Genomic DNA, 17,600 nt, shown 5'->3' with positions numbered 1-17,600 from the left:
CCATTTGTCATGTTGCTAACATTGCAGCAAGTCTACGAGTAGTCAGCATGAGACTTCTAAACATTTGAGATGAAGAATTGAAATGTACTTAAAAGTCAAAACTTCCATAATGTGAGGAAATAGGAAGGTGTACATGGAATATCAGGATGGGTATATTTCACTTAAATCATTTTTTCTGCTACAATTCTTGGCCCTACAGTTCTGTAGAGGAAGATCCTTCCTTCTCCCCTTCTATTCCCTGTTGTTTTGGGTTTTTTTAAACTAACTTCATATTGTTTGGGACACCCTACTCTTCATGAGGAGGAAGGCTTAAGAAGACAGGATTCTTGTTTTCAAGAAGTCACTAACGACTATGCCACACTGTCAGACCCCACAGCTGGAGCATGGGTGTTGCATAAAATAAGAGCCTACCCTACATGCTGGAGAACAATCCCGGCTTGTGGTTTGTATTGATTAAGGCAGAAAACACAACTTCTCAGCCAGCTTTTAACCTCAGTTACACTCATTAGCTGTAGGAAAGATGCTCCAAGACCAGCCAAGTGTGGCAGAGCTCCTAAATGGTTAAATCCCACCATCTGTCCTCATCCTTGAGGTATGCGCTTAATTTCAGCCACCTTTCTTAGGTCAGGCAGGAGTATGTGCATGATGCCAGGTTGCTGGACTCAGGATCCGAGCAGTGACTTTACAGAGGGGCACCTCTGCCCCAGCAGCTGATGATGGAAAATCTGAATTTGTGGGGAATGGTGGAGCCTGACTCTGCGATCACCTGCACCCCAGGGACCCCCAAGACACCAGCACAATCCTTCCAGAGTACCCCAGATGTGGTGGAAAGGGGCCCGTCGTGTCCTGCACACAGCAATGACATGGCAGGCACTGTCCCCTCGCTGTCCCCGATAAGGGACTGTGGCACGGCAGCCTCGGGTTTGCGGGAACCTTCCTGCCACCACATTGCTCCCTGAGGGCTCCACTCCGCGTTGGCTTTGGGATGGGTACTTGACCCCAGGGACAACATCTGCAAAGCAGGAAGGCAGCAGGCTGCGTAGCGCTGAGTTCGGTGGCAAGTCTTCTGCATCTTGCTTGATGGGGGTAGGTAGAACCCACTCACAGCAAAGCACTTGAGGGATGTGCTTAATTTAAAGTCCGTCTTAAAAGTTACAGAGAAAAGCTGCATCTCAAAATTCTCTGTGGAAAAGAGCAGTGTATTTTGATCAACTCTGAACACGCTATATATATGTTATTGCATATTATGTACACTGTAGAGATTTAACGGTGTACAGATGCAATGTGACAATTGTGGTAACGTGCTTTTTGGACTGTAATCTCTTTGTAGCAGCACTACCTATATGTGCTATATAGTATCTGTCCCAAAGGGACATGCCATCTTCTGATTAATAATAGTATCTGCACATCGGAGCACGTTAGGAGTATTTCACATATAGACAATCTGTTTTTATTGCTTTCATCTTTACAGCCAGGTGTGCGATCTAAACATCAGGCAGAAACTTCTCCAATAATCTCCTGTTTCAAAACAACTTAGAAAATGACTGTTTGGGATGGGCTGATTTATAATATATCCGTGGCACACAAAAACATAAATGGAAGCCTCTGCATCCCTGGGAAACTCCTTGTCTCAGAGGGATTTCTGTCCTCCCAAGTGTTTCACCATGGGCTTGGGGATTTAAGAGATTCTTTGAAGCCAGCAAGGAATGTGCAACCTATAGACAGGGTTTTTTTAGCAGGTGCAATCTGAATCCAGCATCTATTTGACTCAACTGCAAAAACGTAGGTTGCCTTCCCCCATCCACTGCAGAGGAGAGCTTGCTTTGTGTGCACGTGTTTGCCTCTGATGATCTCTCTCATCCCTGTGCAGAAGTTCACAAAGGTCAGTTTCATTAACCTTGGGGTTATGTTTTGTGTAAATATGCATGTTTATCTGATTTGCATGGGAAATGTCATTTTCCTTACATGTCTCCCATCCAAATGTTAACCAAGCCTGAGCCTACGTAGCTTGTGAGATGTGCTGTAATGGTAACTGCAGCCAGCACAGCTGTCCTGCTCAGGCAGAGCACGGCTGCATACGCCTGATATTTTTGTACGGTGTGTTCAGCTCTGTGGATAGTAGAGGTGCCTACATGTTATCTGCCATATAATCCTACACGTTGGCAGACGGTGTGTGCATTAACACACAGTATGTGCTGATGTCTCCGGGTGCATGAGTTTCTCTGTGGCCAGCTGGCGTCCGACACATGCACTGGCACATGCGGCTTGTGAAGTTGCTCTCCTTGTCACAGCGTGCACACACAGCAGCATGTGCTTTGCATGGGTGTGCAAGCCTCCTCCCACAGAGGTGTAGAGCTACACAGACATGAGCAGAGGGCTTGGGGCTGGCTCTGCTGCATGCCAGAAACATGGAAAGGAAGGAGCTGCAGCGCAGAAGGGCTTTGCCTTCCCCCCCTCACCGTTTTCCTCTCTGCCTCACTACAGGGGTGAATTTCACATTGAGTTGCCATCTCTTGGACAAGATTATTTCTTCCTGGTTTCCTCTGGATCTGATCCTCAGAGAGCCTGAGCACTGAGCTAGCTTCTGCTGCATTTGATGAAAAATCAGCAGTAGCCGCAGCGGGCTGCCCCTGAGACCAGCAGGAAGCCATGCTGCTCAGCACTCCCTGGGAGCACCCCCTTGGTGTGTCACCCATGTGCCTGCACATGTCACTGGAGCCCAGGGACACGGGGTGTGTGTGTGTGTGTGGGGGGTCTGAGGCAAAGAAAACATTAGCGCGCAAGTGACATATCTCAATATAATTTCTAAAACTCTATTAATTGAACAGATAAAATACCTCTGATCTATTTTTTGTTATTTTGTTGCAAAATATTAGCCATTTGGACTCTTTGCTAGGTGTGACCACACCGCTGTTCCCAAAGGCAGCTTTTCCTCATGGTATTTACAGCAGGAAACAGGTACAGACAGACAGGTGCTTTCAAAAGCCTACACACATGTAACGCTTCTGTTGTTAGTTTTTTAAAAAGACACATTCAGATGGGGTTGTGACTAGTGTTGAAGAGCTGAGTGACTTCAAAGCTGCTGTCCCAGGCATGGCTGTGAAAGGACAAGGACAGCTCTAGCTCACAAAACACTGCTGGCAGTCCCTGGAGCCTACATAGCACAGTGAGGCAGCTGGTGGAGGGGGAGACAGGGGACTCTGCTCAGCAACTTGCATTTCAATGCAGAGGCTCTGTCAAGCAGCAGCTTCCTTGATTTAGGGCTCAGATTTGTTTTGGAAACCTCACAAACATGTGCAGATAGCTGCAGGCTGAGCCTTCTGAAAAACACGTAACAAAATTCAAAATTCTTACAAGCTCAGAGGCCCTGAAATACTTCCAAATCTGGTGGTACCTTTTTATGAAGAAGTCTGAGTATTGATGAAATCCTGGTTGTGGACCATACCTACACCTTTCAGTTACAGGGAGGAGAAAAAACGTGAACAGTGGGATGCTTTGAAGGTCTTGCAGAAAGCACTAAGTGTTGCTACCACGGTGGTCCAGACTATGGCATTAAAAGTACTACAGCAGCCAACAAACACCGCATTAAACCCAAACTGTTTGCACAAAGCTTGATTCTCCTGTCGCATGTTTTCCATCCCTTTGCTACTGGTGTAAACAGATTAATTTCACTGGACCTGCACCAGCATGAGCAAGAGAGAACAAGGACAGAGCCTGACAGTTTGTGTAACACAGCTCTGTAGACCTCAGTAACACCTTGTTCTCTTCTACCATCCAGCAAAGCCATCTTCTTGTTTGGCCACTGACTACCCGACACTCACTGCAGAATACTTTTAACTGGATTTCTCTTTTCTCTCTGCCTCTCCTCCTTTTTCAGTATAGAAGGATACGAATTCAGCAGCAAAAAGCCACTGGTTCATTTGGGTCGATCTAATCTCTGCAGCAGCTTCCTGCCTGATTCCCCCACCTGAAAGATTGTGCTAGGTTTATCTTCAGAATCACTGCTGTCAAGAGCTGGTGATTTTTCTTTGGGCCGATCCCTCCAAGTGATCTGTGGTACACATTTTGTCCTTCATTACATTGTCACTGACATGCTCCTTTTAGCCTGCACCCTGTCAACAATCACTCTGTGCGCAAGGGTGTCTGTTCACCGTTCTACAGCTACACTGAGTCTGTGTGTCTTGCTTGCGTGTGGGAGAGCTGTGGGACCAGACAATACAATAGATCAGATGAGGTGCAGACATGCTTTAAAGTGCTTGTCATCCTTCGAGACCAACCTTCAAAGGAGAAAAAAAAATCCATATTTTGAAGTGAAGTCCGAAGGGCTCAGTTAGACAGTAGAATCTGGAGCAACCTGCTCCATGACAACCTGGAATAGAGACGTTTGGTGTCTCTCCAGCTAAACACAACAGAAGATGCTGTAACTAGCAGGCTAGAAGAGAGCAAGATTATCTACGTTTGCTTCTCTTGCCCAAAACTCAAGGCCAGCATTAGCCTTTGCAAGGGCAGGGAAATGGAGCCAACTTGCCATGAGAGACTGCTGTGCCTCAGGTACCTCAGCACTTCAGCTAATTTGCTTCCGCCCTTCATCCAGCATGAAGAAGGTAGTCTCATGGAAGCTTCCTTATTTCTTCTTTAAATTCTTGTAGCTCTCTCAATCAATTATTAAAGCAGCAAACCTCTCTTGTAGGAACTTCATAGATTTGTCATAAATATTTTATCTAAAAAATTATTTCATCAAGTACCTTAGACTTTTGTTGTTGTCAGTTTGTGTTAAATGTCAAGTAAAATCTAATTTATTTATTTTAACACACAGAGAGACCTTCAGTAGCTCACTGCACTCCAGGAGAAAACAAACAAGTACTGCCATTCAGACAGTGAAGCAACCACTGAGAAGGGAGGGCAGTGCCACTGCTTGCTGGGTGCCACCCCTTTCACTGCAGCAGCCAGGAAAAATAAAATAACGGCCACACACTACGTTGACTGGACAGTTGGCTGGACAATGGCAGATGGCACACTTAAGCTTTCCCAGGAAGCTATGGGCAGGTCGGATGAGATCCCAGCTGCCATGAGGCAGTGGGGTGTCACCCTAGAGGAAGCCAGCAGCAGATCGGGCCAGCTGTGCCTCACAGCTGGCTGGAGGGTGTGGGGCTGAGCCCTGGCTGGGGTTAAGGACCTCTCCCTGTGCCTAGCTTTGAGATGTGGAGCATCCTCACTGTCCTGAGGGACTGGCTAGAAGAAAGCTTCTCTGGTGTGAAGGGAGACTGGGCTTCTATCAGGGTTTTCTTACAATCTTTCCTGTCTTCTGCTTCTGCAGTCCTCCCTGAGGCTGTGCCTGTTGGCTCCCAGTCAGTACATTTGCTGTTGTGTGTAAAAGTGGCAGCCTAGCGCCCTGCTCCACCTAAGCAAATAACTTGGACAGACCTGTTGGCATACCTGGGTATGTGGGTCAGGCTCAGAATTAAGGGGACCTGGAACTGAGCAGGTTCCAGCTCTGGAGGGCTGGCCAAGCACAGCAGACCCTTCACCCCAGCCCCTGTCTGCTTCCCTAGCCCCAGCTGGGCTTATGCCCAGGTTAAATAAGTGAACTCTTCCACTGGAACATTTCAGCAGAGCCAGCAGACATCCAAAGAGCACTGAGGGGAGCCAGTCCTGATGCACTGGGGGGGCTGTCATTGGCAATAGCCCCAGAGATGAGCATACTGGTGCAATCCCTAGGGAAATTGCTGTGTGGCTTTTACCCTACGAAGTAAAAGAAGAGTTTCCTGCATCCATCTTCATTGCCCCCCTTTCCCTGACATTTTGCACGTCCCCACCACGGCCAGCTACTCCTGACACTCCTCACCCAACAGCTGTGTCATCAGCACCCAGTGCTCATGTCTCAGCCTTGCATGGGAAGGAAAAGCATTTATTTCTTTTCCTCTTAAAATAAAAAAAAATAAAAAAATAAAGGCCCTAAAAGGCATTCTGTCCTATTCTAAAATCCTAATGTTGATCTTCTCAAGCCTTGAAGGGAGACAGAGTGAGACCAAAGCCTTTAAGCTAATTAATACCTTCTCCTCCCTACTGCTTGAAGAGATACTTTTTTTTTCTAAAAATACCTCCATAGCCCATTTTTAATGCAGTCTTCCTCCATATCAATGTCCCCAATAAAGCAGAGGAGCTGTCATCTCTATCTCAGGATCTTCCCCTCCCCTCTACTTTGAAGCTGGGATAGGGAGGGAGAGAGGAGAAGCAGCCTTGGAATCTGGTATCTGGGCTGCTTTCCCTCAGGAAGGGCTGATGGAGGCAAGAGCATAGCCAGGCAAGAGATACAGATGGGACCTCCCTGGGTGGTCTCCAAAAATCCCCCTCCCTCTAACACAGGAGGAGGTGCCCAAGTGAAGGGAACATCCACCTGAGAAGGTGAACCTAACATTTGGCTTTGCTTTCAGAATATAAGAAAGCAGGTGAGCAGGAAACACAAAACTAGCTAGAAGGAGGAAAGCAGAGGTGGGTCTGCTTTATGCTAGAGAAGACAATATTTGTGTGTGTGTGTATGTGTTGAGGTGGGAGGGCACCTCTTGGTGCCATCTCTTTGGAAAAGTATTTATCCATTCCAGGAAGATCCCTGGGCTTAATCCCTCCCTTCTGCTCCCTCAGAACTACTTGGTGTTTCCTTTAGTAAGCATGCGCCATACATACGCTACCATACAGGTGTATTTACATGTGATGAGGTCTGCTAGGTCTCAGCAGAGGTCTCTGGTACAATGCTCCAATATAACAACAGAAAGAGTTTTGGTGTTCAGAGTGAGGCCATCTTTGCGTTGTACTGCAGCTCAAGACAGTCTCTCCTCCTCTCAAGCTCTCTTTCACCCGTGCACTCCTTTGCTTGGAACCGGCTGCTGCAAGCAGATAATATTTGAAGAGCAACAAGGAGAAAGCACGGCAAGTGGTACAAGTTCTCAGCTCCAGCTTAGCAGGTGGCAGCAGTGGTGGCAGGGGGAGCTCCACCCCCGGGAGTGCCCCAAGGCGAGTCCTTGGCACAGGTGAGTCCATTTCTCTCCGAGGCTGGCAAAGTTTTGGGGTGAGTACAAACCTATGGCCAGGTAAATGCAAGGCAGGGAAGGAGGCTGAGGAGTAGCAAACGGAAGACACAGTGCCTAGAAAGCAGCAGGTCATCAAGCCTCTCAGGGCAGCAAAGTGCTACATGGGGACAGCACGAGCACAGGAGGCCAGCTGGGCTGGCAGGGTGTGAGGACGTGTGAGCGTGTAGGTTGGCAGTTTCTATAGATGGCTCCTCACAATTAGCATCATCTTGAAGGGAGACAGGGTAAGAGTTAGGTCAGTCGGCTTTTTTTTTCTTTTCTTCTTCTTTTACTAAAAAATAAATCACAAACTAGATCTCTGTAGGCCGAAAGGGTCCCCGGGAGGCGGTGGGCAAGGGAAGCAGGGAAGTCTGTGCTGTTTTGGTGCTGGTGGTGTGGCTACACAAGGCTGCGTGAGCCACTGGAGTACCTGCGCCTCTGAAGCAGGGAGCTAGGGGGGCAATACTGGTGGGGGTGGTTGTAGGGAGGTGGTGGAGGTGGGAGGGGAGGCTGATGGACCAGCTTCATGGGGGTCCCGGGGAGCCCACTGCCCACACCACGCCAGGGGGTGGAGGTGCAGGAATCGGAGGTGACGTAGCGTGTCAGAGTCTGGTTGAGGGCCGGCTCCATTCGAGCGAGGCACGGCTTGTCCAAGACAATGACTTTGACAATCTGCTGGCACTGTACAAGTGTCCCCGCTGAGGCGGGGTGCGAGGGCACCAGTGCTGTCTCCAGCCGCTCCCGTGGCATGTTAAGACGCGTGCTGGGCTGCATTCCACTCTCGGGCCCCAGGGCGGAGTTGTGCTGGTACGTTTGAAGCCTGTTGTGAATTGACACCTAGTTTAGAAACAGCCAAAGAAGCATTAAATGTTACAAGACTTTTCCCATCTGCTGCTACTGGCTGCCCTGAACCCCCACCACCAGTCGGCCTCACATGCATCAAACCCTCCCTCCCTCAAAAAAACAGCAAAGGCACAGCCCCTGCCTGCACAGCCCCCCCAGTAGCTCCATTGCCCCCATCTAGGCCTAAGTGCCCCTGTCCTTTCCATCACGTCAAAGGCGGCAGGGCCAGCGTTCCCAAATGCAGTGCAACTTTGATTATCCAAACGGCACAGGGAACGCAAATCAACTCTAGGAGTGGAGGCGTCCGTGAATTCTCATGATAATGAACAGACCTCGGAGGTCATGCCCTTGTCCCCACCAGCAAAAAGGAGAGGGGAACCAGACAGCAAGGTTTCAGATAATCGAGGTTGTACATTTCAGCAAAATGACAGTAGCTGAATCTGAGATAGAGAGAGACAGAGAGACTCAAGCCTTTCCCAGCTCCCTGCCTTTCTGAGTAGGAAGGTACACCACATGACTGGTTAATCTGTTTACAAAGGAAAAAGCAGAAATCTGACATACTCTAGCAAAAGGCTCTGATCCATTTGATGATTTGTCAGTGAAAGGAAATGATTTTCAAAAAAAGAAAAAAGAAAGAAAAAATGTCCGTCTAGCTCATACAATGATAAAAGAAATTCATGATGAAATGGTAGCAGATTAGATAATCTCAAAGAAATGGAAATGCTCCTCTGCTGGCAGAGTTATTACTTGGGCAGCTGAAAGGGGGAAGGGAAGCAGGAGGTCATCAGGGTCCCCGCAGAGAGATGCTGATAATGGAGTCAAATAAGGGAGCTCACTGGGTCCAGTTTGAAAAGGAGGAGCTGCACTGGACCGGAGGTCCCTAGTGGGGGAAACACTGCAGGAAAATGGTGCTTCCCAAATGGTGGATGAGGTAATAGTTCCTCCTGGCAAGGACATGGGCCGATGGAGACCTCAAACTAGAGCAAAGTTGCTGGCTCAAAACAGAACGTCAATCAAATGACAAACACTGAGTAGGAAATAAGTGCTTGCAGGTTGGCATGGCACTTCCAGCTAGGCAGGGGTACAGATGGGCAGATGGGACAACGGGGGTGCCCTGATTGTCTGGCATGTTGGGCAGCAGCACCAGCAACTGGGAAGGAGAAGCTGTGGAGTGGCCAAGCTCCCTACCATGCTGGAACAAGGATGAGCTGTCTGTCCCTACTCAAGCATGGAGGTTGCTCAGACTCACTGCACAGCAGGACATAATATTGTCTCAGTATTTATTCAGGCAGTGGAACATGCTGTAGGAAAAACTAGTTGCTGGGCCATGAAGTGCTAATGACATTAGGATACATGAAAGCCGTTCTCCACAAAGAAACACTCCTCCCAACAGGAATAGGAAATTGGCTGGGAGAGGCACCTTTCCCAGGAAGGGGGTGTCTGCAGGGAAATAGGGCGCTCTTCAGGAAAAAGGAGCAGCACCCACTCCCCACAGAGAAGCTGAATCCTTCAAGTAAATATACTATGATGAGCGGGGAAAGAACTACCCTGGAAAAGGGCAAATTCAGGACAATGGAGATATTCCAGACAGGGAGAAAGTAGGAAGTAGTAGATAAGATTTTCAGTGTGAAGACTGCATTTTCCTGTTTCCTCACAGGCAGTGGGAGCATGGGTGTCTGTGAAGAAACAGGCAACCCACTGGACGCTAGACATCCCTGCAAAGATAGATGTACGCAGGACAGCCAAGCTCCCTACCAAGGAAAGAGAAGCTCTAGGGAAGGTCTCTGGTATACAAAGGCCATGCTTAATCCCCTTCAAGGTGGGGATGGGAGACAGAGCTGCAGAGATTGTGCAGGAAAGCTGGGCTGCGGGGAATTTGCATGTGATGCTGCATGGAGTTAGCATGTCAGGGAAGTCTTCAGTGGGTTCTCAGTCTCCCCATAAGCAGTGGGGTGGGTTAGTCTACAGCGTTTGGGAGCTTGGTCCATGAGGGATGTTACAGTTATAAAAACGGATTGAAAATGCTTTGAAGTTTAGTTTGGATTTGAAAGTTGTATTACCCGTCCTAGCAGTAACTTTTAATTGTATCTCTGGAAATTGGTAAAATTGTCAGTCTGGCTGGGGAGGCATTGATTAAAACCTGAGAAAAGAAACAACAGAGAATGTGAGAAGAGCTGAAGTGAGAGAGAATTACTTACCTCAGCTGCTCTGCACTCTACTTACCTCCACTGTGCTGTCCGAGACCTTCTCCCCCAAATCCTTCTTGCCTTTGAAATAAAAGGAAAGACCTCACTCATGGGGTCTGTACGTCTAGTCAACAGCTGGCCCTCATACTCTGGGCTGGAAAGCTAAGTGGAGAGGTGCAGGGCCAAACAAGACTCTTGACTGCAAGAAAAATCCAGACTCTGTTGCAACCTGATAGCTGCTTAGTGGGGTAGGAAGAGGCCATTTTGGGGGCCTATCCTTAGGTCCTGATTTCAAGTGCCATTTTAGTGAGTTGGTAGCCACTCCCATCTGCACTTGATTTTTGCTGCCATACAAGCCCAGGCGTGAATGGACACAAAGCCTTTGATACAAAGAGGCTGGTCCAAAGTGCTGGTGAAGAAGCTGCAGTTACTATGTTGCATCAGGTCAGGGAGGAAAAAGTGGGCCACATTCTCCAGCAGTTACCTATGCTCCATCAGTAACACCTCTTTGCTAGATGTTACAGCTACAGACTGGGTAATGAGACTTCAACGGCTTTTCTAGGGTATTTGAAGAATGTGTATGTTCTCATATTTCCACTATTTGCCCAAGGCTAAAGGATACAAAACTGAACACTTGGCTGTTATGCTCACAGGAGTCAATGAAAACACACTTGTGAAGGCAGCACTGCTTGACCAAGAGAAGCTGTGTGTCCTCTTACCTGTTGGAGACCCTTGCTTAGACTGCAGTTCCATCTGGGCTCCATTGGTCCTCAATGAGAGAGTTTTTGCCCCTTGCTGTTTCTCCAGCTCCCCTGCAAGACAGACATACAGAAGTGAATGAGAAGACGGATGGATGGAAGGACACCAGCATACTGAAGAAGCAATACCGGAAGTCAGCAAGAATTAATGTAAGAAAATGACAGGAGAGTGTCAAGAAAGAAGAGAGGAACAACCAAGAAAAAAACCAGAAACTGGAGAGGACTTGACATGTGGAGGAATTTACATCTCTCCACACATCCATCTATGACCTGCATTTATACAGAATAGATTATTGCTGCACGGGAGAGGACCACTGATGTTGAGCTACTTTGGCTCATCAGTTTATACATGGAAAGGCCATCAAAGGCTACATGGACATCTAATCTGTGTAAGACAGGCAACAGAGGGACCCAGTACAGACTGCTTGTCCCCTAGACATTCCCTGAGTGAAGGAAATCTCTGCTAGGCTACCAGACCAGTCTTGTACTTCCTAGTTATCTACAGATCATATTTGCATAGTCAAGGGAATATTGGATGGAGAAGAGTCTTTTGGGTCTGACAATCCAAGCTTCACTGCTCCAGGCCACTGATTCACACCCCCTGTTTCATAAGCATCATAAGTAGTTAATTTCTTCTATTTCTCCTGCTGGTGGGTGATCACAGAGCCTGGTTGCTTTTTTACCCTGTCACTGAACACAAGAACAATCCTCTGCAGACTTGTGCTGTTCATTGTCTTTCCCCCTGTTCCTGAAGAACCCATTTCCTTCACCCTTTCTCCCTTGTAGACATACAGTGTGATGGCATCGGAGTATGAATTGCATTAGAGGTCCTTACATTCAATTCGTATCTGCTCCAGCTCTGTCACTTCTGCTATTGACTCTTTTAGATCTTCCACAAACTTTTGCATTTCCTCAGCACCCAGAGCACAGAAGTGTAGTACTTGTTTCTTCTCCGAGCCTGAAACTGGAGTCACCAGTGTGATGCCATGGGGGTAATCTGTAAAGATGTGTCAACAAAACAAAGAGGCATTAGGCATTCTTGCTAGAGTAGTTGGCTGCTTGGTACCTCTGCAGAACAGAGAGTCTCCAACATGAGTCCAAAGAACAGCACCCCTAGAGTCTGTCACACTGCAAACTATGGGAACCTGCAGCACTGCAGCCCTCCACGGGAACAGAATGGCCTAGCTGCAGCAGCAAGGCAAGTGCCACCAGCACCACAGTGCTGTCAAACCCAGAAAACTCTAGCTCTTAGTTACACTTAATGCAACACTGGCTCTAGGAACCCAAGCACAGAGGTAGGGCTGTAAAGCCCTTCTGAATCTGTGGAGGAATAAATAGCATATATGAGGCCAACAACATTTTTTCTCCTGTGGGAGATACAGCGGGAGACGCTGGCTCTTGGAGTCAAAGCTAGAATAGCCATGAACATCCACAGTGGCAGGACTACTCCCCAGTCTCTACTTCCATCAGCAGAGAACACGGCAGGGGTGTTTGCACAGCATGGGTGGGGAGCTCATCGTGCTGTGCAGAGAGAATGGTAAAGAGAAAGATGTAGGTTTGTAGCCTTCTGCTTAGTACTCCTCAACAGGCAAAACACACGGGAATGTAAATGAAAGGACATGCACAGCGTGAAAATACCACAGCAAAAGCCTTTGTGTTTTAAAGATCAGGCTGGGTGCAAGGAGGTCGTGGCTGGAGATTCAGCCAACAAGCAGGAGAATGAGAGTTTGCAGAGAACTTGCTACACTTGTGACCGAACTTTCTCTACCTTCTCAATGGCCAGTGGTTTCAATCCCTTTTCTCTTTCCCTCTCATCTTTCTCTACACTTAATTTCCCTCCTTTCCCATTCTGCATTCTCTTCTCCTCCACTGCTCCTGCATTTGCCTGACTTCTCCACCTTCTTCCTTTACCAATCTTTAAAAAACAAGTCAAGGAACCAACCTGCTATTTGCTGTCAGCCCTCAGCTACCCTGTTTGTGTCCCAGGCCCCTTTTCCCACCCTGTATCTCTCTCATTTGTTCAGATCACAAGCTATTTAGGCCATCTGCTTTTCTGTTTCTGCAGTGGACGCCCAACAGGATGCCTTTGCCAGAAGATCCTTGGGCACTCACAGGATAGTCACCATACCACTGAAAGCTGATCCCAGCTCTGGTGGTGCCTCCTGGCGATGCTCTGTTATGAATGACTCTTTGGTACACACAGGGATGTGAAAGCCTCCCCACGCTGCAGAGGGCAGGGTGTTGATAGAGTGACTCACGCTGCCAATAGGGTAGAGGGAGGATGTATAGCCATAGTGCTGCTGCTTAAGTCTTACTTCCTTGCAACATGTTCTGCAGGTGCTCACAAAAACCCTGGTGGGCATCAGCTATGTTTGCCCGGGACTGCTGTGCAGCCCCTCTGCCCACACCAGGAGGAAGCCTGCTTGTTTCTGGAACTCCTCCACTGCACAACCAGCCTCAGTCATGACACATCATGGCTCTATTCCCAGACCATCAAGGTCAGGCTGACTAGGGCTGGCCTCTCGCCATGCTTTGGTGGGTGCTGTTCCAAGGGTTCTGCTTCTGCCTTGGGAAGTTTTCAGCACAGTATGGCACAGTGCAGGGAGGTTGCAGCAGCACCTGAGCTTTTATCAATGTCGAAGGCAGAGGTGGTAGGTGTGACTTTGGGCATGAGCAGCAGTTTTGTCAATGAGGTTCTCCACCTGCGGTTGGCTCCTGAGAGCTCAGTGAGATGTATCTGGGGATTGATTCCTTCGTCCCTCCCCACTAGTGCTCTCCCTGCCACCATGACAAGCCAGATCCTTCAATGAGCTTAAGTTCAGTCCTTCTGCAGGTGCTCATATCTAGTGAGAGGTACCAGAAACCTCTTCTCACCATGTTTTACCTGCACAACAACCTCCTCAGCACCAAGCCTCAGTTTTCTCCCCTCCACTTTCAACCCTGATGGAATCTCTGTTCTGATGCAAAGTCACACTGGGTGACACAGCCCCCTCCCTCCTCCTGTTCCCTGCCAAACCACTCCAGGCAACCAAGGACCAATGGACTTACATTCATTCTCAAAGAGATGGAACTGCATCCCTAGCAGGCCGACTGACTTGCAAAATGTGTACGTTGAGGAGCTTTTCTTCTTGGGGCAAAGCTTGAGGATCTGTTGGAGGGAGAGAAGCATCATTTGGCGGGGTGCTGGGGAACTGTGAAGCAAGAACAATGCAAACTGCTCAAAGTAAAAAAGCTTTTTGCAAGCTCTATTAATTGTACATGGGAGTAACACTTGGTGACTGACAGGGTCATTGCCCAGAAAGCTGCCTGGCATGCTGCACTTGTAACAACACTTCTGAAATTCTGTATGCATAGCCCTGGGACCCACTCAGCTCTCTGTCTCCCAGAGGTGCTGGCTTTTTCATGACCACATTTCTGACTTTGCAAGGGTAATTCTCTTCACCGGGGACCAGATCAAAAGGTGAAGGGGAGCCTGTCAGAAATACCTTAGAGCTGGGAACAGGAGCATATGTGAATGCTGCTGTGCCCTCACTCCCTCAGCACCAGCTCTTATGGATCTGATTTATCCCATGAAGTAGAGGGATAGCAAGGAGCAGACCCTCTCCCCAGGTTCACAACTGTACACGTGGGTGCAGAGGAGTAGGTGGGGAAAGCTTTCTTGTCCTCTGCTCCTACAAAAGTGTTTGTGTGTAGCTTTACATTTGCAATATCCGGTTTCATCTTCCCATTAAATACAGGAGAACTTCCACCTTGTTTGGCCTCCTCCCAGTCTCAGTGTACCTCTGGACTCCCTTATGCCAGGCTGAACTCAGTTCCAAGGTTGCTGGGGCAGGACACTTTTAAAAGTACTACACACATTTGGGGCTCCAGTAAGTAATACGTAGTCTCCTACAGCCTTTGCAGTGTTAGAAGGCAGTGGTTTTAAAGTGTCTGACAGAAAAGATTTAAAGTGCATGGGAGGGCTCTGTCTACTATAGTGCAAACAGACAAAGAAATGAACCTCCCTTTCATGAAATGAACGTCCCTGCTACAAAAGGCATGAGAGAGCAATGACATTGCTTGGATGGCTGTGGGATGGGACAGTTTGTTTTTTCAAGGGTTAGAGTTTTAGTTTTGATAGGTTTTTAACAGTGAAGGATCCAGAGCTGTCTCTTACAATGTTGATGGACCAGGAGATGGTCTGTCTTTAGGACAGGGGGGAAATGGGTGTTGTGGAGTGGGCTTAATTTCTTTATAGAAATCGAGGTGAGTTTTATCATCGCAATGCCTAATTGCCAGAGCACACTTACCACCAGCAGGTCATTGAAGAGAAAAACTTCCCTCTGGTGAGCTGCCTGCTTCTGCACTTTGTTCACATCAGTCACTTCATACAAGCGGCTGCAGCAGACCAGCCGGCGATGGGGCACAGACAGAACCTGCAGAAGACCCACAAGAGCATGCAGAGGCTGAGGGAGATGCCGCTGTGAGTCTCCCCACCCTCAGCCTGCACAAGCCTGCCTGGTGACAGCAGCACAAGTCAATTCTGCCCACTCAGATCATCTCTTCACCATCACTCTTTCCTGCTGGTGCACTAGCAGAGAGAGCTATGCCTTTGTGATCTCGATAAATCAGAGGAGTAAGACAGGCTATAGGCAACCCTCTTGCTCACACATCCCATCTTCATATACCTCTGGCTTCCACTCACTGGGTGACTCCTCATCCTCTCTCATCCCACTGGACATCTGCAGGTTACCTGGACTTTGAGAAATTATTCTGCTCCTTTTGGGTACACAATATGTATGTTTTTGCATGACAGATCAGTTATTGCTGAAGAAGCTGCCTCTGCATTTGGGAGTCTGTTAACCCCTGCAGTCCTTAGGGAATTCACTGGAGACAGATGGGTGAAATTGTTTTCTATCACTTTGCCTTCCATTTCCTACACCATCACAAGGCCTGAAAGTTTGAAACACTACAGAGCTATCACTGGAGCATTGGCAGGCAGGACCTGCACTGGCAGTCAAGACCTGCAATAAGATTCTTGGGCAAACAATTACTGCACCAGATACTGTAAACTTTGGCCAAGAAGATCCCTAAAATTAGGAAAGAATGAGATAGCAAGGAAGAAAGTGTTTAGAGAAAAAGGAGTGAATTTGTCAAGACAAGCAAGGAAGTTATTACAGAAAAGGAACAGGGGTAGAGAGGAAAAAGGCAGGACAGAGGGCAGTGAGGGAGGTGGGGGTGAGAAGAGTGAGTGGGTGCCGGTGGGGTTATGGGTACTCACCGTTTTCATTCCAACTATGGACTTCTCCACTTTGGTGACATAAGTCACATGGTCCTCATTGGATTTTAGCTCTTTCTGCTGGATCCTCTCATAGATTCCCACCACCAACTCCCGTGGGATGTCAGCACCATCATCCACCCCTACCAAACAGAGAAAATGTTGGGCAGACTAGGCAGGGAGAAAAGGAAAGGGAAGACCTGGTGGTCCCTGACAGGCAACTACTGCCTCTGCACCATGTAGTTGTGGGAAGGCTGAAGGGAAAGAGCAATACTTCGCTTTAGGCTGTCTTCTTTCTTGCTTTAATACCTAATGCACCAGAGACTGACATTTCTAAGGCAAATGAATATTTCATTATTCCATTGCATGGTGGCTCTTTTCCATGTGTTCCCTAAGGTTTTATAGCTATAATTTAACATTCATATATCTTGAGCCACTCTGCAGCAATCCCTGCATTGATTTCATATCATCAGAAGTGCTATATGTGGAGGAGATCTATGACGGGATTCAGCTGCTTCTTCTGCCAATGCAAGTGTCATCTCTCCTGTTTGCTCGGTGGCCTCCACCATTTTGCTTCTGTGATGTCTCCTAGGAGTAATACTTTCTTGTTACTCTGTCTTCAATATCTCTCTTGGCCCTGTCCCTCTCCTCTTTTACTTCTCCTTAAACAACTCTCCAAATTTTGCTCTCTGACCCTTGCAGAGCCTGGCAGGAAAGTTTTCTTTCACCCTTCCCTAAGCCAAATACCACAAATTAAACTGTCAGTCTTTCCGCTAAACTGAATTAGTTCAGTCATTTTATATGGATTTTCTTTGCTTTCCCTTCAGCTCCCTGGTCTGAGATGTAGAGTGATGCAGGTGAGGAACTGCTGATGAATGGAGAGGCATTGTCATCTCCTGGCTCTCTCATCGACATCCTTCCAAATATACAGCCTGAATATTCTGTCTTTTTTCAAACACAAGCTGGTGAAGCTACTGTCCTGGGCATTGGCCTGAAGGTGAGTCTCTAATGAACTGTCTCCCCTTGTCTGTAGTGGGATGACATTCACTCGCTCTAGCGAGTTGTGGTGTGTTACACACTGGAGGTGAGTGATCCTCATGTTAGCTGAGTTCATTGTAAGGTGAACTGGCAGATTTTCAAGCAACTGTAAGTTAAGTTAACATAAAACACCCTTTCGAGCTAGCGCTATTAGCTGTAATAACAAAGGGGATGATGGCAGGTATCAGCCCCATTCAGTATCTCAGAAAATAACTTGAAAGAGGGCCTCAGTGTCACATTATACCAGTCTGAAGTGGATGACAAATTAGGAAAGGTGTGGGAGGCTGAGATGACACTTTCTGAACAGCAGTCAGGACAAAGAAACGACTCAAAGGAATCCATAGAAGTTCAAAATCTAGACAGGGATTTACACTGAAAAAACTTTGAGAGAGCTTCATGTGAATTGCAGATGTGCAGTAAGACATGGAAGACGGTTGACCTAGGATGACCC

General features: G+C 47.8%; 1 protein-coding gene across 5 annotated transcripts in view; it reads right to left on the bottom strand.

Annotated features, from left to right (window-relative positions):
* Positions 1–1,418: 1,418 nt before the first annotated feature.
* IQSEC3 (IQ motif and Sec7 domain ArfGEF 3) overlaps positions 1,419–17,600 on the bottom strand; it is a 107,077-nt gene continuing 90,895 nt past the window's right edge. The window contains exons 8-15 of one of the 5 annotated variants that reach the window (XM_055808566.1): positions 16,115–16,254; positions 15,144–15,269; positions 13,903–14,002; positions 11,690–11,851; positions 10,816–10,908; positions 10,134–10,177; positions 9,971–10,050; positions 7,764–7,887 (exon numbers count right to left, since the gene is read on the bottom strand). In XM_055808566.1, the coding sequence (XP_055664541.1) occupies positions 9,976–10,050; positions 10,134–10,177; positions 10,816–10,908; positions 11,690–11,851; positions 13,903–14,002; positions 15,144–15,269; positions 16,115–16,254 (740 nt within the window). In that variant the 3' untranslated portion in view covers positions 7,764–7,887; positions 9,971–9,975. Of the gene's footprint in view, positions 7,905–9,970; positions 10,051–10,133; positions 10,178–10,815; positions 10,909–11,689; positions 11,852–13,902; positions 14,003–15,143; positions 15,270–16,114; positions 16,255–17,600 lie in introns of all 5 variants that reach the window. The other 4 variants (XM_055808567.1, XM_027793011.2, XM_055808568.1 and 1 more) reach the window with 4 other exon arrangements.

Source organism: Falco peregrinus, chromosome 6 (genome assembly GCF_023634155.1).
Source record: "Falco peregrinus isolate bFalPer1 chromosome 6, bFalPer1.pri, whole genome shotgun sequence".
Classification (NCBI taxonomy): domain Eukaryota; kingdom Metazoa; phylum Chordata; class Aves; order Falconiformes; family Falconidae; genus Falco; species Falco peregrinus.
This window is presented reverse-complemented; position numbering and strand designations above follow the sequence as displayed.